We start from the raw sequence: 23,458 nt of genomic DNA on the forward strand, positions 1-23,458 counted from the left end.
GAACCTTGCAACGTTCCGAACATCACTCGCTTCATTCCAGTACGTTGATAACCGGTGGGCTTCTCAAGCACATATAGATGCCATTATTCACTGAATAATTGAAGAGCCTGCAGAGCGGCGGTGCAGAACGGCATCAGTTTCCCCTTGGTGCCTTCTCCCCCACCAGCGAGTGCCTACAGCCGCAGAGGCTGTCCTGACCCGACATCCCTTCCACCCAGATGCCTGTATTCTGCTCATGTTCTACCCACTAGCGGTTCCCCCTCCCGTCACGGCGCTGCGTTTTCCCTCCTGCCTGGAAATGTCAGGAAAGGACAGAGGCGCAGGCTCTAAAATGCCTGTACTGTACAAGCTGTTCTTCACTTACAACTGACTTAAGTATTTGTGGACAACTCTTTACTGGGAAAGGGATGGACTTCCCAAGTCAAACACGGTTCATTATATATCAGCTCACGTTATCTGAGAGGCTGGTGTCTCTCTCGGCACCACATCCTGCAAAGGGCAAGAAAGAAAAAGGTAAACACCGGAGAGGAACTGCCACCGTATAAATGTTCTGATTTTTCTCACTGGGCCATTCGAGAGAGCTCTTGGTCTATGCCCATTGCAACAAACTGTCCTCGGCCAGAAATCCCTACAGCCTCCCCACCGCGAAGGGTCATTGAGATCAGGATAACCTCTGCATCGCCTTTTTCCTTCCTGCGCACCGTCCTCTGCGATCCCTCCCCCGTATTTAACACAAACACCGGACAGAAAACAAAAACGCTGGGAGCGCAGATGCTCCCGTTATAATCAGTGCGCGCTGCATTGCAACCGAACAGAAGAATGCTAGAGGCTAATTGTGAGTGGTGGCAAGTGAAATCGGGCAGAGTTTAGTCAAAGATAAGTTTGAAACGGCCTCTTCTTCCTGCCGGCTCCGTACCGGAGAGACACAGAGACAGGTGGAGTGGAAACCTGAGTGGCTGGTGAGAAAAATGCCTCCTCGTAGGCTTCAGACAGCAGAGCAGCACAACACAGCGTAGCGCTGATGCATTTTTCTCTTCATCCTGACAGCCTTTCCGTTCGCGCAGGACTCCAACGGCAGGTCAGGTAAACAGCTTGGGACTAAGTCATCGTCACACGCAGACCCTGTGCTTCCCAACCCAGCCTAAAGCAAGGACTAAATATTTATTAGGCTTCTATGAATCAGAGGTCTGAATCTCCTGGCAGTGCAGGCAGCTGACGTAATCCTCCTCCCCGAATCCTGATGGGACTCGCTTCCCAACAACCTTGGCAGAGCTCGCAGGGTCACAGTTACCTTGCAGCCACACAAAAACAATTCCACGTTGACGCACTGGGCAGAGGTGGGGTGCAAAGCCCTCGCCATGGCTCCGTCCCTCACTGCGCTGAATCACCTGTAAAGGAGCTCCTGCTTTGCCCCAAATTCTCAGCAAATTTGTGCGCATTAAACACTTTCCGAGCACGGGAAGGACACTGATAGTTTACAGCAGGAAAGATTCCACACTGTGCTGCTGCTTTGAACGTAGCGCACGTGCAACCCACAAAGATTTAAGACAGCCCTTTGATTTGCAGAGACCTTTTGGAAGCCTAAATCCCAGCTAGAAAGCAAAGGGATGATCCCATTCCTAATCGCACTGTTTAATTCCCTGTCTAAACTGTCCCTCCGGTTGCATTCAAGGTGGTAAAAGCGAGGGCTTCCTTCAGGCTTTCGCTGTCCTGCTATCTCGTGCCCCCTCTCCCTGCTGCTGTGCAGTAGCATCGTGTTCCAGGCAGAAGATACTGATTTCTTTACAGACAAAAAAGTGTCTTGGAGAGTTTTGGAGCCTGGACACCCAATCCCAGCAGCAGGGAGCTGCTGCCAAAGGCTGGAGCCCGGCTGGCGCATCCGGCATCCTGGTGGCATCGCTTAGTGCTGACCTCACCCCGTTCTAAAGGTGCCTCTTCGGTGCCGTCCACACCACGAAGGTGAAGGGTGAAGGTAGGAGAGGCAGGAGCTGATGGAACACATCTCGGGGAAGGTAGAAGCTGATGGAACACATCTCGGGGAAGGTAGAAGCTGAAGGAACACATCTTGGGGAAGGTAGAAGCTGAAGGAACACATCTCGGGGAAGGTAGAAGCTGAAGGAACACATCTCGGGGAAGGTAGAAGCTGAAGGAACACATCTCGGGGAAGGTAGAAGCTGATGGAACACATCTCGGGGAAGGTAGAAGCTGAAGGAACACATCTCGGGGAAGGTAGAAGCTGATGGAACACATCTCGGGGAAGGTAGAAGCTGATGGAACACATCTCGGGGAAGGTAGAAGCTGATGGAACTGGCAAAACTCGTAGTGGGAAACAACAGAAGCTGCAGCCGGACTGTTGCCGTAGGCAGAGAACGGAGACGAGGCAGCTTTGCTCTCTGCAGGTGGCACGGTCCTTTCTCTTGCTGATAAGCTCCAGCTTGCAGGTTAGATAATAAACAGAGCTCCCAGCAGCCGGTGGAGCCCTGGGTGGCCGACAGCCATGTCACATCTTTGGCAGGATCTCCTGCCACGGAACGGAAGAACCCGAGCAGCCCAATCCAGCAGCAGTACCAGACCAGACATCGGCGGGAGGAGTGCTCAGAGTCCGGTCACCCTGGGAACGTTCCGAGCAGTCTGCAGCCCAGGTCTGCTGAAATCCTTTGTCCTCCTTTTGTCCATCACTGTCTCCATTGCAGCCCCTCTAAAGCCAGTTGAAGGCTGCTGCTTAGTGACAGCCCTCGGGAAGGATGGCAGGGAAGCAGAGAGAGTAACCCCAGTGGCTTCTCCTTGGCAGCACTCCAGAAGCGATTTCTCACCCCAGTTTCTCATGCGCTGATTGCATAATTCTGACAGAGGTGCCTGGAGTTTCCATCTCAGGGATGGACCCAAGTTCCACTCTGTTAGAGCTTATCAGGTGAGTGAGGTCTTTTCTTGTCACCGTTTCATACCAGCTGGTGAAAGAGCTTTCTCCACCGGTTCCTGCCAAATGGAAACATCTCTCTCTCTTTTTCCCACCTATTTCAAACCCGCCCTCTCCTGCACAAGGCAGGACTGGGACCTACAGGAAAGCTGAGGATGGGTCTTTATCATGGAGCGCAGCAATAGGACAAGGGGGAACGGTTTTAAGCTGAAAGAGGGGAGCTTGAGACGAGATCTTTGGAAGAACTGTTTTCCTCTGAGGGTGGTGAGGCCCTGGTAGAGGTTGACCCAGAGAAGTCATGGCTGCCTCATCCCTGGTCAGGTTGGATGAGGCTCTGAGCAGCCGGATCCAGCGGGAGGTGTCCCTGCCCATGGCAGGGGGTGGAACTGGATGATCTTTAAGGACCCTTCCAACCCAAACCATTCCATGATTTAATGGGATTGGAATTAGGGGGGTTGGAACTAGATGATACTTCAAGGTCCCTTCCAACCTCAACTATCCTATGATTCTATGATGTGTTCAGCATGACTTCCAAGGGAAGGCTTTCTGCTTCTCGAGGTGGTCTGACCACGGCACACCTGCAGTGGAAGGAAGGAAGTGTTCCTGGGCCAACACAACTTCCCAGAACCACAAAGATGACAAACAGCTACATCCGAAGCACAGCTACTGCTACTGTCCACGCAGGTGACCACATCAGAGCCTCACATGCAGCCCCGCAGCCGTAACTGAGGGGGTTCTGCTCCCCCGTGAGCTCCTCAAACACACGCGTAGCTCACCTACGTAGAAAGGAAGGGTGAGCGAGAAGGTACTGTTCCTCAAAACCTTCGTGCGGGCCCTTGTCATGCGAAACTTTAACTCTCCTCATCTGAGTTACAAAGGCTGGAGGAGCAGCGAGGTTATACACCTGCTCTGTCCCTGCCCTGAGAGGCAAACGGGAGGCACACGACACAAAAATGGACACTATGAGGTCAACCACGTTCTCGTTACAGGCGCTTAACACCAAAGCCAAAAAATTCCCATGGAAGCTAAAAAGCAACAAATACAGTTACGGTCCAAGGAGAAGGGTTTGGGGTAATACAGCACTAAATAACAGAACTCGTTGCCTCCAGGTACCAAAGGACACGAAGGTCTCGCAGGATTCAACCGTGCTCGTCACACACAACCACAAAAAAATTGCTGGAAACGCTAAAGCTCTCCTGTCAAGACATAACATCAGCTTGATGAGAAGAAACTTGTTCTGGGGCCATCATCTCCTTCCTCTGGCCATCTCCACCGCTTCGTATGATGCCAGCGCTTCCTTGGATCACAGGTTACCCTCTCTGCTAATAATGTTGTGTTGCAGCTGCGCGTGGTGGGCTCGGACACAGATGCAGACACCGAGATGCTCCACTGGACAAACACGGAGCAAACAAGCAGCCTCCGGCTGTGGAGCGAGAGACAACAGGCGGCACAGGAGGAGGCGCAGAAGGAACCGGGGACACACCGGTGGTTTCGGTCCATTCCAGTAGACAGGGCAGGAGCCTTTCGAAAGAGACCTTTCGGCATAGACGCCACACAAGACCTGTGCGGACTCACAGGGCACTAACAAACACCCAAACGGACACGGACTCAACCCCCACAGCTGCTGCCACAGAATGAAAATCTCCAACGCATTCCAGCAGCTCAGCCCGAAGGAGATTTGTAACCAACCACCACTGCTAGAGACACTCAGGCTTTGGGGGGGGTGAGGAATCAGAGCTGACCCCATGGAAAAAACTCCTTCTTTGGTGGTTCTTCACACCAGAATCCCTTTGTAGCCCTCTGGCAACCTATGAGATGAGCTGCAACTGTCAGCCTCGAGTGAAAAAGGCTCTGCAGGGAAAAGCCTCGGCCCTGCATGCAGTTAGCAGCTATCGCTGAAGAAGGCAGCATTGGACCTGACCCTGTGAAGGCTGAAAGACCCTCACACTCAGCTTCCCAGCTGCATTCTGCCCTGAACGCATCCGCTGACCTCCCCCTGGTCAGCTACTCTCCACAGGCACAGAGCCCCTCCTGGGTTGCCCTGGCATGAAGGAAACTCAACATCCTAGCATCCAACTCTGCTCCCAAGAGGAACAGGAGGGTGAAGAGGGGGCTCTCCCTGTCCTAATCACAGTCACCGAGCTGAGGGGTTCCCTGGATCCACCACCCAGGATGGGAGAGCTGAAGATCAGCTCCTCCTCAGCACCCTGAAACCCCACTGATTTCTGCAAGGAGACCTCGCTCGGTTCTCCCCACACTGTGACAGCCCCACATAGGGTACCACAAAAGATTTGTTTCTCGCTGTGTCTCCGATCCCGGCGCAGCAGATCCCTCCAGGTGTGTTCCATGGTGCTTCTCCAGCTCCCTCGCTCCCATCACAGCATCTCTTGGCATTAAGTGCCACTCGGCTCTCGCGGCAGGAGCTGGTGAGAAGGTGCCCTCTCTGGTACCTTCCACACGAGGAGGTCCAGACGCTGTGCAGACACACGCGCGATGTGCTTTGGGGGGAAGAGGAGGTGGGAGAAGGGAAGAGGGTTGTTTTTTTCCCCTAAAGGCTCCCAGAGTGAGTGTGCACCAGAAAGAGGGATGAATGACATCCAGTAATTGCAGTAGTCCAGGACTAGCCCAGAGAGCCCGAACCAGCAGCGTGGCAGAACGGATAGAATCCTGAGGGCTCGTTGGTGCTGTCTGTCCCCACCACCCCAGCAGCTCTTTCAGGACGCTCAGAACACAGCTATGGAGATGCTCAAAGCAGTAGAGTTCTGCTGTGAGGCTCTTGCTCAGGAAGGGCACATGGAAACGTCCAAATCTTTTGCCGAAGGCAGAGCAGAAGCCCACCTAAGACATCTCTGTATTGCAACCTTCTCTGACACAGATGCTCATTTACCCTTGGTTTCACCTCTCCCCTCACTGCCTCTCTGCATTGGTGCACTATCTCTGCACATACACCCTCAGGCCCTGCCCTGAGAAGAACATTCAGTTCAAGAGGTCTTCAAGGGGCAGCAAAGCCATCTCAGCAGCAAGAAAAAAAAACAACTGGCAGTGACTTTCCAGAGAGGAGGTGCAGCTTGGAAGAGCTGTCAGACCCAAGGCTCCAGCACTGTTGGTGTCAGCAGAGGGGAAAGACACCCATTCTTGCTCCTGTGCCTCAGCAGGGAATATGCCTTTGCTGGGAGGGGGGGACCCATGTCCCTCTCTCCCAAACACAGCCTTCCCGAAACAGCAGCAGAGCTCACAGTCCCCTGCACGAAACTGCTTTTCTCTGTTAGTGGTTTGCTCCTGCTGCATTCTGGATTCAGCCTTCTGGCAGAGATTGAGCAGGGCACGAAGGGGACATGGGGGTAAATGTCCTCTTAGAGATGGGGACGAGCATCCTTCGCCCCTTCGCTCTGCAGACACAGAGCAACTCTGGGGAAACTGCATGATGCTGAACACCAGCAATTTTGTCGTAGAAAGCAAATGTGTTACGGGGCTGACAGCCTCTCCAGCGGCTCTAACAACCCCTCGCTGCCTTTCTCCCTTCCCCAGGCTTTATTTTAGACCCCCCCCTTCCCTAAGCTGTCAATGCAAACTACAGATCCCTGTCCCCCAAAGTTGTTCTCTGCCTGGCAGACTGTTCCTTGTGCTGTACAGGGACCAAACTGCCCGTCTGCCTCCTCTCCCCCCATCCCCAGACCCCAAAATGCAACCAGCACTCACTGCCACAAAGCACAGGCAATTCGGATAGAGGGTTTCTCCCCCCCAAATACAATACCACTGACCTTTTTCTTTCGGTCCCGAGAGCGGCTCCTGCGTTTGCGGTTGGATTCTTCCTTCTCCTTCTGCTCCTGCAGAGCCTGAGCTTCAATATCTTTGATTTTTTTCAGCTGTTTGGCAGCTTGAGCCATGGCCGGGCGGACTGCAGTTCCCTCCGGAGCTCCCACTTTCTGCACAGAACCTTCCCAATTCCCGGCTGAGGAAGTCCCCTTTTCCCGGCTTCAAAAAGCTGTCGACCCAGAGGAGTGTTGAACCCAACAAGAAGAGGAAAATAAGCCTCAAAGAGCAGCTGATGCCTCCAGCTAATTGCTAGATGGAGTCTGGGACACCTTTAAAAGCATGAATAATCCTAAATCCAGCTGTTCCAGAGGTTCCGCGCACCATTGCAGCAGCCCCTGACTGCACTGGCACATCCTGCAGAATCCTCCTTGTGGGACAGGACTCCGGGCTGGTGGTGTGCTCCCTCCCGTCACTGTCTCCCTCCTGCAGTCCAAGGAGAGATGCGGGCAATCAGCCACAGGAAGGGAAAAGAACTCTCAGCAATTAACGCGTGATGACAATAGAGAAGCGGTGGGAAGAAAAAAAAAACAACAAAACAAGGATGCTGATGCTTTTTCATCACGACTTCTGGGTTCTCTGTGGCGATGCATAAAAGCGCTGTCACCTGCGTGTAGACAGTCAGTCGGTGGCTTTACCACTGCAGTGCTGCTGAGGCAGGAACATATTCCAGTCTCTCTCCAATTTTCTCCCTCGCAGTCACTCTCTGTGCAGCAGCCGCATCACCCGCTCCCTCTCTGGGTTACGATTCCAGCTCTTTTTTTTTTTGATCCAAAGGGAGCGATAGGCAATGGCTGCATCGCTTAGGAGGAGGCACGGAGCATCTCTGCTCAGGAAACAGCCAATACTGCAAAGGATGTGCCAAGTACAGGAGCGAAGTGCAGCTTAACAGCATCCTTTCCTTCTCGCATCTCTCCGCCGAGTGAGCAGCGAGGGGAGGGATCTCGGCTGTGAATGGGAGACACAAACAGAGGGCTCAGTCTGCTCTTTTTTAACTACACAGCACAAGAAAAGTCAACCAGAGCCACCGGCTCTGCCCATCCAGGTGTCATCAGGGCTCATTTCCCCTTTGAGGATCCCCAATGAAGGCTCCTGGAGAGTCAATCACCCCTTCTCCACACCCACCCACACATTCCACCCACAGGTCCCTTCCCAAAAGCACAAAACAATTCCATGTTGGAAGCCAGAAGCCACTCGTGGAGGTGTAACTTTGGGTCCTGCACCCATCACCAGGGAGTAGGATAAAACCAGGATGGACTGTTTGGTGAGGACCATAACATGACCTGCAGTGGAGTGTGCTTTACTGCTCAGGAGCAGCTCTGCCTTTATCAGCTCAATGTTTGCCCCTCAGAAAAACTCTCCTATGTGCAAAGACATTGGCAAAGCACTGAGAAAATCACCTTCTGTGGCACAGACTGAAGGTTTGTGGCACAGCCCCCTCCTTCTACATAAAAAAGGGCTCCTTTTGTGTCAAACGACTGCAAAGTAGGGGTTAATGTCCGTTTCTCAGGAGCTACTTCACAGCCATTTATATGTTGTTTAGTCTGGCAAGAAGCTGAGATGCAGACTGAACTGTTCAGACACTATAGGTCGCTTTTCTGTGTGAGTTTTCCTGCATTTCTTTTCTCTTCGCAGTTCCTCCAATACTGTTCAATGCTTCATCAACCAAAGAGATGCTAAAAACCAGGAGAAGGATCGGTGTATCAAAGAGTTTTTAAAGATGATGACTGAGAATACGGATGAGGTCCTAATAAAATATGAAGGATGGGGAATCATCACATTTCACAAGGCTTTCCCAAGGACACCTTTAGTTCCGCGTACCACGAGCGCATGAATAAATAATGCACTCAAGCCCAGATCCAGCTGCACATCTTTATATAGCAACATCCTAGGAACACCCATGGAAAGAAGAAAACCACATTACAAAAATCAAAGAGAAGATACATCATGGAAAGAGCAGAGTGTCTCTTCCACGTGGGCACTTTTTGAAGGTCAAATGAGGCAGGGGACAAACGCAAAGAACCTGACTTGTGGTCAACAGGTACGCAGGAGGCAAAGGAGGTGTCACAATGAACCGCAATACGCCGAGAGCTTCTCGCTCGTGCACTGAACCAACTCTGCTGGATGGGAATCGCGCCTGAGGAGTTTCCAAATTTTTCGAAGCAGGGAATTCTGGGATGAAACCGAGCCCTGCTGGGTAGGAGAGCATCGGTTCCCACCACATGCACGCACTGCTGTTGGGGCATCAGCCCTGCGCACTGAGCTCCAAGCACGTCTAGCAAGGCTATAGCCAGGCGCTATGATGACTTTACGTCTCATCCCTAACCGGAGTCCTGCCTCTCAGGTGCCAAGAGTTAAGCTGGGTCAGACCTCAGCAATCCAACCACGCTGCCTGGCAGGATGGACACCCCTCACTCCAGGCATGGCTGAGCTGTACTGCAGACCTCCTTCTCTCCTGGTGTCAACAAAGCATCTCTACAGCCTCCTTCTCTCCTGATGTCAAAGCATCGCTACAGCCTCCTTCTCCTGATGTCAAAGCATCGCTACAGCCTCCTTCTCTCCTGATGTCAAAGCATCTCTACAGCCTCCTTCTCTCCTGGTGTCAACAAAGCATCGCTACAGCCTCCTTCTCTCCTGATGTCAAAGCATCTCTACAGCCTCCTTCTCCTGATGTCAAAGCATCGCTACAGCCTCCTTCTCTCCTGATGTCAACAAAGCATCTCTACAGCCGCAGCTAAATGGCATCGGGCAGTGGCAGCACTGCTCAGTCTTTGCGTGTGTGCCTGCAGGACACCGCCTCCTCCTACAAACAGATCCCACCTCTTAACTGCTTAGAAGCCAGAACAGAACCAGCACAAGGGTAACCGTCAAGGGAGAACCGGGATACGGGAGAAAAGAATCATAGAATCACCAGGTTGGAAAGGACCCACCGGATCATCGCGTCCAACCATAAGTGTCAGCCTTTATTGCGGAGCATGAAACAGAAAAGCACCTTCCCAAAACTCTCTGAAAACCTCCTTCCTGCTCAGCGCACGCACAGGAGAGAGATTCAGTCTCACAGAGGGAAAAAGGATGTTTTTATGAGCTCCTCAGTTCTGAATTCAGATTTCTGCCTCGGCGTGTTCAGCTGTAATCCCTCTGTCACAGTCAGCCACGTAGTTCGCAGAGCCAATTCACTGTCGATCCCCTTACATCCTATCTACTCTTCTCCTGAAGCAGCCTTTGAGGATGCTCCACGTTTGCCACTGACCACCTAAACCTGCAGTCAGGAAAGAGAGACGGGGTCGGAGAGGACAGGCGAGGCGCTGGGACCTTGCTGTCTCTCCTAGGATAGCTAGCAGTTCCATGGCTTTTTTCCCCATACATTCCTCAGAAATGAATTTCGGAGAAATCAGACTATAAGGTATCTAAAAACTGGCTTCGATCTCTTCACGATTGCAGAGAAAAGCTGACAAACGTAGGCAAAACTCGGGATTTCTTTCTGTAGTGCTTGTCTTAAGTTTTTCCCTCACTGTCTAAGAACCTGGGACTGGCGAATGACTCCCGCTGGCAACACCGTCCGTTCAAGGATGGACTCGATGGTCCAGTGGGTCCACCTGGTGATTCTATGAAGGAAGCGGGATGCTGGCTAGGGCACAATTCTTCCGGTGACCACGGAAGGAATGTCAGCAGAAGAGCTCAGAACCCTGAGCTCAACCAGTTTGTTGAGCTGAGGAATCATAGAATCACCAGGTTGGAAAGGACCCATTGGGTCATTGAGTCCAACCATTCCTAACACTCCCTAAACCATGTCCCTCAGCACTTCATCCACCCGTTCCTTAAACACCTCCAGGGAAGGCGACTCCACCCCCTCCCTGGGCAGCTGTTCCAATGCCCAATGACTCTTTCCATGGAGAATTTTTCTGATATCCATCCTGAATCTCTTGAAAAGCTTTTTATGTTGTCACTGCTGCTTTTAACCCGCTAACCCGTTCGCCGCCTTGTGCATAGCGCACCGCGTTCTTTTTCCACGCAGTGAGAAATACGTGAAGGCGAATGTGTGAGACATCACTTTTCTACTTCTCTTTTCCCCTTCCGGGCAGCTTTTGGCAGTGTCTCCAGATGCTCCTAACAAAGGGCTGCTTTGCTCAAAAAAAAGCAGCAGCGTTAAAGAATAGGGACATTTCATGAACTCCAAGGGTAGAATTCTAAAAGCCACCTAAGAAAGAACTTATTATTATCCAAAGAGGCCTGAGAGAAACTACGACAAGCTAACCTCACAGCGCAGACCTTGGGAAGGTTCAGGAGAACTCAGGTGTAGTTGCAAACGCCTCGAGTGACCATAAAGGAGATATTTTTCAAGGAAGATGCAATCCCATTGATGTGGGTGTCATTGGCTGCCGAGTCAAAGAAGTTCTCACCCTGAGGTCAGGCTGCTCCGTCGGAGAAGACTCTAACACATCGTGGAGTGGCCGTTCTTGGGGATTCGCTTAGACGCAGCTTGCTCGGTGTCGTGCGCCTTCGCCAACAGGCTCACACCTGATAATGCCTTCAGCCAACCTTCTGTGGGTGCTCTGCCGCTTAATACAGAATAAAACGCTCATCCAAATAGGGAACAGATGCTTATGATTCTACACAGAGAGCCAAAATGCTTATAGCGAGGCTGGAAGGAAGAACCGGCATGCAGAGAGTTTAGGAGACGGCTCTGCCGAGCGCCACAGGGTTGTACTTTGCTTTAGGCGACGCTGCTCGAGCAGGGGATGACTTCCAGAGGTCCTTCCCGACCTCTCTCATCATTCCATGACTCTGCGGTACGCGAAAGGACAACGCATACTGGCAGAGGACCTCCAGACTGGAAGGAAGGTGAGAAAGGAGCGTAGAAAACTGTGGCTGATGAGGATAACACACAAAATAAATGAATAAATAAAATTAATTGTTTCAGACATAAAAAGAATCGGTGGCAACAGATTTAAAATAACTAAGAAAAACCAATGTTCTTCCCACTGAACATAAAAATGAACTATGGAATTCACTGCTAGGAGAGGCTGTGAGCACCAAGCAATACCTCAGTCAGGTAAATCTGGGAAGGATGGATCCATCACAGCCTATCAAACACGATGGGTTGGGCTGAGCCTCCCAATCGCTTTTACCAGAGCAGATGGGAGGGATACCCGTGCGTTTCCAAAGCCAGAAACCTTTCATTGCTTGAACTCCTTTTTCTCACCTTATTCTCTAAATATTATATTATTTAGACCCCCTGATTATAGCACAACAATCTGCAGCTGTACCTCTGCTGTCGCAGCCTCCGGATAGTGCTATCCCACAGCGTGACCATCCTTTCTGCCTTCCTCCTGTGACAGCATTTGTGGCTCTTGAGGACAGTGGTCACGTTTCCTCGCAGATCGAGGCTGTCTCACAGATGGACCATCAAAGGTGTTGGTGATGGCCTCTAAAGATATTGATTTTCCCGATGTTTTCCTTTGTCCCCGGTCTCTCAGCCTTTGCTCTGTGCGCTCAGGCAGCTCTGAGCGCTTTCCGAGCATCGAATTCTGCCTTTCGCTTTGCTCTCAAGAGCATTCTCACTAACACGAACCAAAGCAGGGCAAGGACGCTCCCAAAGCGACCGCAGTCTTATCTACTTCAGACTGCAGAAGATTATTATCAGAAGGGAACACAAAGCAACTTAAACCTCCTCCTTCCAGCAGAACCCACTGAGGCTCTGGTTGAGGATATCTGCTGTCCGGTAAGAAGTCAATTCTTCCTCTGTGACACCTTTTTCCGCTCAAGATACCATAGAGGATTTCATCCCTGGGTCCAGAGCTATTGTCCTGGTGCAACCCTAGCTGCCAGCATTTGAAGTTATATTTAGCTCTCTCACTCCAGAGGGAGTGACGCGTCCGCTAAAGGTCTTCTGAGTCAGCGCTGGTTGTTTTCGAAACACCTCCCTTGAATTTTGACAGCGTGATTTAAAAACCGGAGTTAACCGGAATGAGGTATCTCCGTCACACGCGCGAGACTGCCCTTCGCAGGGGGTTCCGCTAACGATGCTCTAAGTTACGAAGGGTTTGGCTTAGGGCTGATCTCAAGTTCCACGTGTCTGCTTGGTAGGAAAGGACCGTAGGAATCTGTGCGCAAAGAGAATCCGCGCTCCTTCACTATTGGTGCTTTCAGGAGGGACTCAGGATGGGAAAGTGGGAAATGGGATTAGTAAGAATTTCACTTAACTCACCGCGTCTTTCTTCTTTTCTTCATTTTTCCAACAGTGATTTTCCTCTTCTTTGGAGAAGCAGTTTGGGAAACATCTGGAACAGCAGACATGTCAGATTTTGTTGCTGTTTGGTCCTATTGGATAAAATGGGGAAACAGAGGATGACAGAATGTCAGTAAATGGACAATGACAGAATTTCAGTAAACGGACGATGACGGTATTTCAGTAAACAGAATTTCTCCTTTAGCTGAAAGGGACCACGGGCACAAACTGACCCATACGGTAGTAGAAAAGAAACTTTTCCAGCATTGTATTTATCACTTCTTCCTTGAAAAAAAAAAAAAAGATTATTTGTACGATGATAATTCTCCCGGTACCTCAGTCATAGGTTTGATGGATTCTACCACGTGACACAAAGGACAAAGACGCCAACAACAGAGTCCCTGTTCCAAAGGGTTCAACAGGGTAAACTATTTGGCAAGGGAGAACAAATAAATACTGACAGGGGAAACCCTTAGGAAAATAATCCCACGAAACGAACAAGGTCACTATGTGCCAATCGCACGAACGGGGCTGTCCGCTAGAATAGAACCTCCTGTAAGGAAGGAAGCAGAGGAACACCCTCCCGAGGCCATCTACGAGGCAGTGCAGCTGCTTTAAGAGATAAAAGGTGTAGCTGTTAGTCCTGCCCTGCTCGAGGTGACCACCAGCGTTGGGTGAAGTCGCTGAGATTCTCCGTGGCAGAGGCAGAAGGGTTTTACATTCAAAGCTCAACCTCAGGCAGCTATTTTTAGGTAAATTATTCTGGCTGACAAGCTGTGAAGATGAAAGATGCTGCGGGCCTCACCTTAGCTGCTGTAAACTCCGTCTGCCTCAGCCTATCCGCATCCCTCTGCGGCTGCGGAGACAGGATCTCAGCAAGGAGCTCCCTCCCCGAGCTGGGAACCTAATTAAGATGGTTCTGTTCTTCTTAGCATTCTCTTAATTATCTCACTGATGAGCTTTCAGAACTTCCAGAGCCTCGTGAAGATTATTCTCCTTCCCTTTAGCCTCTTTCAGAGCCGCGAGCATCCCGGGCAGCGCTTTGCCCTCGGCTGTGGGTTCCATGCAAACACTTCTTTGCGTGTTGAGAGCCAGCAACACACATTTTGGTCCACGTATCGGCTAATTTAGGGCAAACCTGACAACACTGAATGGACCAACTCTCATGTCCATGGTTTGGTATTGGTCCGGAGCTGCGGCAGCATCCGCTCGCCCCGTGCTGGAAGGTACGAACTGTTCTTGCGCTTCGGTCTGATTTCAGCCCTGCTCTAACCCGGCAACTCTCTCAAAAGAAACTCAACAAGACCCTTCCCCTATTTAATCAATTCTCCAACAGTTGGATTCGATCGCTCCTATGATGATATTCTAAAAGAGAGTTCTTCTTGTTGGTCGCTCCTAAACGAGGTCATCGCCGCGTTCACTCATAAAAAGAGGTTTTCTATCTCTGTTCTAAAAACCCCACAAGCTAAGGCTCCTAACAGCTCAGCCCGTTCGATAAATTGTGCTTTTTATAACCACTTCTCCTATAGCCACTACTGTTCATCAGTTCATTAAATCTGCCCTCTCATTTCCACGATCTTATTTCTAGATTTCCATAAACGCTCACCTTTGTTCCTTGGCCCACAAAGCTAAAAAATTCATTCAAAATTATTACGTTCCTATCTAGACATTTGCTTTTTCTGCTTAAAATACTTCCAACGACCTTAAGAACTGAGAAACGCACAAGAAGTTGTATTTTAATTATGATTAGAATTGGCCCTGCTCACCCCTAACTCCACAGCTGTGATTAAGCCGTGCAAAGATCTCAAACAATTACTTGCAAAGCATTTCATATCAGCACGTGTAACCATAATTTGGTGCCCGGGCATCAGATAAAGACTTTGAAGCGCCCTATTTGTCAGTTTATGATACGAGTATTTTGTTAGAACGTAGATGTAGGCTGTTATTTCATGGAAGCGATTTCCTCCGACCATTTAAAACTCCAGAGTTACCTAAAGCAGCAGAATTACTTCTGGAAGTCAAAGCCATTTTTAATTGCTGGAGGATATGCAAATATTCTCAGTCGATATTTTGCTTTAAAACCCCTGTATCATACGCTAAAACCAAGAGAGAGATCTGAAAATGGGCAATAAGTAAAAGCCGACTCCAACGGTATCATTGTTACGTAACGATTCAAGCTGAGCGCGTTCTAACGGTCAAAACACATCTGCTAAATTCAATGTGCATAGAAAATAATGAGCAAACCCACAAAAGACCCCCAAACCACAGTTATTTAAGGGAAAACACATGGCACACGGAGTGACGCGCACCACTTCGTAACTTTGCTACGGGACAGTGCCAAAGCTTTCTTTGACGAACAGCTGAAATTAGAAGCAAGCTATGAGCGGTTGAACATAGAATGGTTAATCTCGCCTTAAGCCCAGCATCGTGGGAAAGCCACACATCTACCGACGCTCATCCTGGTGGCTCTTACCTGTAACGCTGCTGCTGTGCTCACTGTAACTCAGGAGTGATTAAAGTAGTGGAAAATCTTAAGCATAGGTCACGCTGCCTCTCCCTCCTTCCCTGCCTGAATAACCTAAAAACTGTTGGGAGAATAAATGAACGGAGCGCCCCTTTATGATTAACTCCTATCTCGGCATGTTTGACCTGAAGATGCAGGTGCCTCAGTAAAAAAGCCTATAATGAGGAGAAGAGCTCTTCAGAGAAGACCTCCATCGGCTCCAAGAGGCAGCAGCGTCTTCACCGTGCGCAAGCTTACAGCGTTCCATGAAGACCGGAGACACAAAAAGGACGTCAAACCATTCTGACGCTCCCAGATGGTTTTTCCTTGAAGACGCGTTGGTGATGCTCGGCCCCTCGTCACTCTTCCCACACCTCGGCAATGCCAGGCTGTCCCACATCGTCACAGCCGTTATCGCCACAACGTTGACCACTTGGGCAACGATCACCGGCACGCTGGGACTTTGCTTCCATCTAGTGTTTTGGCAGCCGGAAGCTCGTGGAGAAGGTTGGCGCAGGGACAGGAGAGCACAGCTCGGGATTGACCCAGTTTGCCTCGAAGCTGCAGGGCACAAATTGCTGCTTCTTCTACGCAAAATGCTAATTATAATGACCGGAGTGACGGAAGGAGGTGCGGGAGCTCAGGCAACACCGGGCAATTCCGAGTATCACTTCCATCTCTCTTCCAGCTCCAAAGGCCAACGGTGAATCACATTCCCAGGACCAAAGCTCAGCGGCAAAGTTCCCTGCTCGAATGGAAGAAAAAAACCCACATGCACAACTGACATCCAAAATGGCTCAACATAATTTATTTTTTTTATGTTAAAATGTACAGAGTTCTTTTGAAAGTACTTGCTAGAAAGGGGGGGAAAAAAAAGTGATATTACATACAAGGAGAGGAAGGGAGACCAGTCAGCCAGGAGCGTATGACATGGAGAATTACAAAGGCATCTGGACACCCCTTCCCCGTAGCTTACAAGTCACCATGAACAAAGTACAAAGAGGTTACAAAACAGGAAAAGCAAATATAAACAGACAGGAATAGACTCAGCTTCATTTGTACATGCGGCTTTTAGAGGCATCTGGAGCTCCTATTCACACACTCTAGAGATCTCTTTAAAGAGAATTTTTATCTTTCTTAAAATAGTTTTTAATATTCTACAACAAAGATAAAAAATTTTAAAGATGGAATGAAATGAAAAAAGCTCTTATTTTTAAAAGGCATCAAAGTCACTAACCGTGAGAATTTAATTTCTTTTAGAAGATTACCCAAGTTATCTTGCTAAAAATACATATTTTTTTTTTTTATTTTTTTTAAACAGAAGTGAAAAAATGGTAGGTACCAATATTACTGCGTTGGATAATTTCTTTTTATATATAGAAAAGAACATTTTTTTTTTCTTTTTTTTCTACAATAGTTCTACAGTCACAAAGGTTTGTGGAAAAGGGAGCTGCCCAATTGATAAAAAAAAAACCATACAAACCCAAACCAAACGTTAACGGCAAACAAACAGAATTCACGGCCCTCATTTCCAACAGCTTCTCCTCCTGTCTCAGCCCCCCCCCAAGCACTCGGGAAGCAGCGACACAGCTGAAGATTTAGGAAGGAGAGGGCAGCACAGTGCGCTTTCTACAGGGGTCGTTTGAAACTGGAATAGTATATACAGAGAAACGGGGTCCTACACAGCCTTGTACATGCTCAAAACTAAACAGAAAAAAAAAGAAGTGGAAGTCCTTTGAATTCTGCCTTTTATGGTTAGCAGTTATTGGAGGAAAAGTCCATTTTAGTGCATCCGAAGAAACCCCAACTTTCTTTTAGACTCTTTTGGTTTAAAAACAAGAAATTAGTCTTATTAACGTGTCTGTAGTTCTACTTCATATACAATTAAAAAAGAACTTTACATTAAAGGGTGTCCCTTTTTGTATTGGGTGACATGCCAGCAGTGTAGCCAAAAAGAATGTAAATTGGATTATGCGGTAATAAACAGCAAAATCCTGCCGCCTGCATCCTACTATGGTCTTTGGACTGTTTCACTCCTGCAAAACAGGCCGATTCCCTTCTTTTCCCACACTGGATCAAGCGTGTGGCTGTTCCTATAAAATGGGTCTCAAACACAGTGGGCGAGTCAGGAAAAACGCGACTGAACCCCCCAGAGCACGACACGTTCAGCAACTTCCTACCCCACAGCAGGAATGGAAGAATGACAAAGGACCACAGGGTTCTCATTGCGTCACTGAAAACACACATGACCTCATCCAAGGTTTCCTAAGGAAAGAGACTGAGGCAGACCACCGGAAACCACAGCTTTCGAGCTCAGCCCGGCTCAACGCTCGGAACCAAGACCCTCAACACCACTGCAAAGTACGCGTCAGAGGAGAGGTTGGGATAGCGGAGTCGTGGCTGTCTTGCAGTTCACCGGAAGAGCTTGCAACCATTTTCTTGTCCTACCAGACCATTAACCACCCTATCCTCCTCGCGACCGCGTCAGGGATACAAGCAGCTCTCTCTCTCGAGATGCTTCCGCTAGTTTGGAGTGACAGAACACGTGTGCATGCATGCACGCCTGTGCACATGCATGGCAGGGTGGTGAACGGCATCACTGTAAAGGTACATCATATTTTCAGCATGAAACATACAATTTCAATTAATTCATCTACAAAAACACCAATGTGAAGAGTTTATTGTTCACACATAACTCCAAATTTTACTGAGGGCGAGGGAGTCAGGGAAAATTAAAGATTAAAAATTTTTCCTGACTTGCAGAAATAAAGAGCTTCATTTACCCTCCGTGTCCCCTTCCAAGTCTCCCGATAAGTGCCTCCTGCTAGAAGTAGGAAATGCTAGGTGGGGTTCAGAGGGAAAGGCTGCTACTCTTTGAGATGTCAAACATTTCACGTGACTGCAGCACCAGGAACTGCACACAGAGGGGCACGGGGAGGGAGAAGGACAGACATTTCAACAACAAAAAAAAAAATTTAGAAGAATGATTTCACTGTTACACATATTCTGTCCACATTGTCAGCAAAGTAAGGCTCTCTTTAAATTAGGAAAAGATTTTGTGCATGTTTTCCCCTCTAAAAAACATCTGTAAATGATTTTAGCTGTAAAATGTTTCAGGATTGTGAAGAAAACAAAAACACAAAACAACAACAACAACAACAAAAAAAAAAAATCCAAAAAATAAAGACCAGGCTTCCTAAAAAATAAAATAAACCAAAGAAAATCCCTCTAAATCTACAGCAATATTTTAACTGGAAAAAGGTCCATTTTCTCCGGTTCGTCAGTATAAAAGGTTCCTTTATTTATATATATTTCAGTTTTTAAGATGCAAGTTCATCTTGCTCATCTTCTCATGTATGGTCCATTGAGAGACTGCTTGGGCACCCCGGCAGCGTTCATGTAGCTGTGATGGGAGGGACCAGTGTACATCATGTTTCCATGAGGATTTGGCTGCATAGGCTGCTGGGTATAGGCCTGGCTCCCCATCATTCCCATCTGCATCTGCATAGGATACTGTGCTGTCTGGTTCATGTAGGCAGGGTTACTATGGTAACTGCTGTTCATCATGGGCTGTGTCATCCTGTAGCTGTTCATGGCGTTCAGGGTGTTCATATTCATGGAGTTAACGTTGTACGGCGTGGTCGGCATTAGGTTGACTCCCATGTTCATGCCCCGTTGAACAGCCAAGGTACGAGGGCCAGCCTGCATGGCCACCGCCGGCGGGCTGCGGCCGTAGAGCTGCTGCTGGTGCGCAGTCGCCGACGGCAGCGGTGCTGACTTGGAACGAATGGAAATGTGCCCCTTAACCGGCATTTGCCCCTGCAACCGCTGGGTATGAGGGATGCCGATGTTGGTAGCCGACATATTACACTGGAGCAGAGGCGAGGTGAGGTTCATGGTGGTGGATGCCAGGTTTGGAGGGGGAGTCATGGTGGCTTGTGCTTGCGGAGTGCCAGCCAACGGATGGGAAGGAGCCAGCTGAGCCAGCCCCGTGTTGGACAGAGAAACGCTGGTTGCATAGGACGTCACAGCAGGAGAATGGCTATAAGGCATGGCATGAGGGTCCATAATGGTGTTTGTCAGTTGCTGCAGCTTGGCTAAACTGAACGTGGCCGACGGCTGAGAATAGCTCCCAGCCCCAAAATCCCCCGGAATCCTCTCGTAGATACTGATGTTGCCAGTGCTTCCCGATTCTGGTATTTCCATGATCATAGGTGCTGGGGTGAAGCTGTTGTTCATGCTACACTGAGACAGCGGAGGCTGCTGCTGGGGTGGAGGTGGGGGCTGTGGCTGCTGCGACTGAGGCTGCTGCTGCTGCGGCTGCGTCGTTGGTTGCTGGTTGCTCGGAGGCCTTTCCACCACACAGCTCTGAGGCGACTTGATATTGCAGTTTGCTGCAGGCTGGACCGTGTTCTGCTGCATCATGCTGCAACTGCTGCCAATGTTTGCCATTTGCTGCGTGACAACACAACTGTTCTGGGTGAGGCTGCTGGAGGAGGACAGCCCTCCATAGGAACAGCTGCTCTGGGAAGAGTTATTCCCACAGATGCTGCCTCCCATAGTGGAGTCATAGCTGCTGGGGTTTTCATAATTCTCAGTAGTGCTCTCAATGCTGCCAAGGTCACTGAAGCCACTATCCACCACCTGCTGAGAGTGGTCCGATACTGAAGGCACATCCATCATGGGGCTGGTCTCCATGTTCTGCATAGAGGGTGCGGACAGGGATCCTTGTTCAGGACTTATCTGGGTGTAACTGCTCTCCAGAGCAGGCACGTTTGGGCTGCTGACAGAACGTACAGACTGGCTGGGGTGGGACTGGACAGAGGAAATCGGACTGTTGTGTTCTGAGGCCTGGCAATCTTCAACCATCGATATCTGAGGATCCTCCTCAGTCTGGGTGTAACTCTGCAAAGTCTGACAAGCTGCAAGAGTCTCTTCACAGTCCTGGTAAGCTACATCATGCTCATTGCTTTCCTCCTGTGTCAAGGACTGGACTGCTTGAACAGTTTCAAGATCTAGTTCACTATGAGGAATCTCCTCCTCCTCCTTTAATTCAATTAACCCTTCTTTATTACTTTGCTCTTCTTCGTGATCATCTTCAGACCCAGGGACGTGCTCTGAGCCCACCGATGTCTCATTGGAAGCCTGCTCTTCCTCAGAGTCTGCCTCTGCTTCATCTTTTTCTTTTGCATCTTCTCTACTGCTCGGTATGCTTGTTTCTAAAAAACACTCCTGCACCTGAGGCTCCTCCTTCACCCCTTCTCTCAAAGGCTGTTCCTCCAACTCTTTTTTCTTCACAGACTCCAGATGACCATCATCTTCATCATCAGCATCATGATCCTCATTTTGATTTGTCACTACTGCAACTTCCTCTTCTTCCTCGTGGTCATGCTCAGGTTCGTCTAGTTCTTGCTGTTCCTCTTCTGATTGCCTTTGCTCTTCCAAAACCCGTGGCTTCTCCTCTACCTCCTCCTCTATCTCAGGCTCTTTTACTTCTGGCGCTGGACTGCTGTTGCTGTCCACAGGAGAAACTGCTCTTACTTCACTGCTGGCTGTATCTTCCTCTTCTCCCTCTCCCACCTCTTCTGCTTCCACATTTGCATCCTCCTCTTTCCTCTCCTCAGTAAGAGGCAGCTCTCCCTTCTGCTCAACACTTTCTTCATCTGAAATTTTGGACTTTCGGCCTGGTTTTGAATTAGCTACCTCCGCGTCGACTTCTTCATCCTCAACTGATGGTGGCATCTTTTCCCGATTCAGTTTAAAACCTGGTTTTCGACCCGGTCTTTTCTTCCAGTGGACTGGTTTTCGGCTTTTCCCTTTTGGCCATCCCTTCTTCTTTTTCATGGGTGTGGAAGTATCTGGCTCAAGCGAAGAATCCTTTGCTTCACATTTTCTCAGCATAGATAATGGTTTCAAAGTTGGGGTACCTGAAAACACAAATTGAAAGATACTGTTCAATTATTTTTGTGTGACCCGAGCACTCCCGGAAGTTTTCCCAAGCGTTCCCATCGTGTATATCAACTCTATGTATCAATACTAACTTAGAGATTTATTGTGAAGGGTCACAAGAAGGATCCAGGTAAACTGTTGGTAAACAGTTCACTATTGGCACAAGTGGATGTTCACATTTCCCCATCTGAATTTGTCTTCAGACACTGGATTTACTTACTCTGCTCTCGTATCAGTTTTCCTTTTATCTGCTAGGCAGAAAATATTTCTCACCAAATTACAGTTCTCACCTAAGTAATTTGTAAATTTATCAAGTTGCTCTCTTGCTCTGCTTTCTTTGAATCTATCATTATATAACATTGGTCCTATAATGAACAGCCCATGACTGTTCTGTGAACTATTCCAGCATATCAATACTCTTATCAAGTGTGAATCACCAAGTAACAGTGGTTGTAGTGGTTTCACCAAAGCTTAATAAAGAGATGACAGGATGTCTCCGCACTTGAGATTCCCCTCTTCGTGTATTTTAAGGATCATCTGAATCTCTTTGGCTAGAAAACCTGCTAAAAATGCTAATTACTGGACACAACCTTCAAATTCTCCGTCACAGACTTCGTCAATGAATTGTCCTTTGCTTCATTTACCAAATCCCCTCTTTTTCCATCACCTGCTACATTATTTTCTAACTTATCCATAAAAGAGCAGTGCAATCCAGACCGATCTCCCTTAGTTCTGGTGGAAGAGACCCATAACAATCACCTAATCTCTATCTAGTCCTAATGCCTTCACCCCACTAATAACAAAGCTGCTTACTTACTCCTTTTTGTAGCTAGATTTATTTAATACACATCAGCTTGATTCTGTAACATTTCAACTCAAGCAAAGGTCTCTCCTTAAATCAAACACCGCTCAAAACACTAAGCAGGTAACATCAATTACCCTTATTAACCAAGCTACGGTCTTGTAAAAATACGTTATTGTCTGACAAACATTTTTCACACTCCATTTTTCACTTTGCATTGATCAAAAAAACCCCCCTGGACTTTCCACTGAGTAATAAGTCAACTATCCTACTTTTTAAATCAGGATAAGTGTCACACTGACAGGCCTGTAATTAGCCTGGTCATCCCAATAGGTGGATAGAAGACCAGTTGCACTCCAACGTTCAAAGGACGTTTATCCACGTTTCTGCCCTTTCTAACATCTTAAAAATTGTTATTGATCTCACACTATGAATTTCCCAAGAGGAGCTGTTTTAAGTCCACAGTTACGCAACAAAGGTAAAACTAAATGTGCTCCTACTAGTTCACAACTGCTTCTTAAAACCTAATTGCAGGCAGCTGAGCTACTCTTATAATAATGATATAATATTAGAAAAGTCAGTCTGGGATTCCCCAGCGCAAGACATAACGGAGCGACCGGACAGAGCCAACTGAAAAGCCCAATAGAAGTAAAACAAGGGAACAGAAAGCACTAAATTACAAGTGGAGGGTAAGAAAGTGAAGTATTTATAAAGTAGACGAGCAAGAAATTTGTACTTGTGAGTTAAAATTTATCCTTGTGAGGGTGTGAGCTAATACAGTAGCTTCCCAAACACTATTTTTGATCCCTCTGCAAAAGATAGTTAAAAATCACCAATTTTTTTTTTTTCCCTCTAAAGCAACCAGTTCCAACCAAATGATTTTATTTTATGAACTGAAGGTTCGTAGGATTTTAAGGAGATATGAGAAGTTGAGAGGCAGGTCATGCAATGGGATTAAGGAACTCAAAAGAGACAATTTATTGTTTCTCTTTGATACGGAAAACTGAGGGCTCTTCAATTAATTTCTGCATAGCTTTCTCCACAATTACAGATACCAATTCCACTAGGAAAGCTGAATCAGAAGGATATCCTGTGATCAAGTCGTTGCTAATAAACAGTTAAAAGCATGCACCACATTTTCCTAAGACTTGGGAATGTTTGAGTTGAGTTTGATTGGTAATCTATGCCTAACACTGCGTTTTGACTAGAAGTTACAAGACAAGGTAAGCAGCTCGTTCCATCACG

The 23,458-nt window shown here is 48.4% G+C and overlaps 2 protein-coding genes across 6 annotated transcripts in view; both read right to left on the minus strand.

The window, feature by feature from the left end:
* ANK1 (ankyrin 1) overlaps positions 1-7,623 on the minus strand; it is a 66,428-nt gene extending 58,805 nt beyond the window's left edge. For 4 of the 5 annotated variants that reach the window (XM_054049681.1, XM_054049682.1, XM_054049680.1 and 1 more), the window contains exon 1: positions 6,679-7,623. In XM_054049681.1, the coding sequence (XP_053905656.1) occupies positions 6,679-6,804 (126 nt within the window). In that variant the 5' untranslated portion in view covers positions 6,805-7,623. The remainder of the gene's footprint in view (positions 1-6,678) is intronic. The other variant, XM_054049683.1, reaches the window with a different exon arrangement.
* Positions 7,624-16,249: 8,626 nt separating this feature from the next.
* KAT6A (lysine acetyltransferase 6A) overlaps positions 16,250-23,458 on the minus strand; it is a 35,235-nt gene continuing 28,026 nt past the window's right edge. Inside the window, exon 18 of the mRNA XM_054088899.1 lies at positions 16,250-21,389. Within this exon, the coding sequence (XP_053944874.1) occupies positions 18,805-21,389 (2,585 nt within the window). The 3' untranslated portion in view covers positions 16,250-18,804. The remainder of the gene's footprint in view (positions 21,390-23,458) is intronic.

The sequence above is a fragment of the Cuculus canorus genome, chromosome 26, assembly GCF_017976375.1.
Source record: "Cuculus canorus isolate bCucCan1 chromosome 26, bCucCan1.pri, whole genome shotgun sequence".
Lineage (NCBI taxonomy): Eukaryota > Metazoa > Chordata > Aves > Cuculiformes > Cuculidae > Cuculus > Cuculus canorus.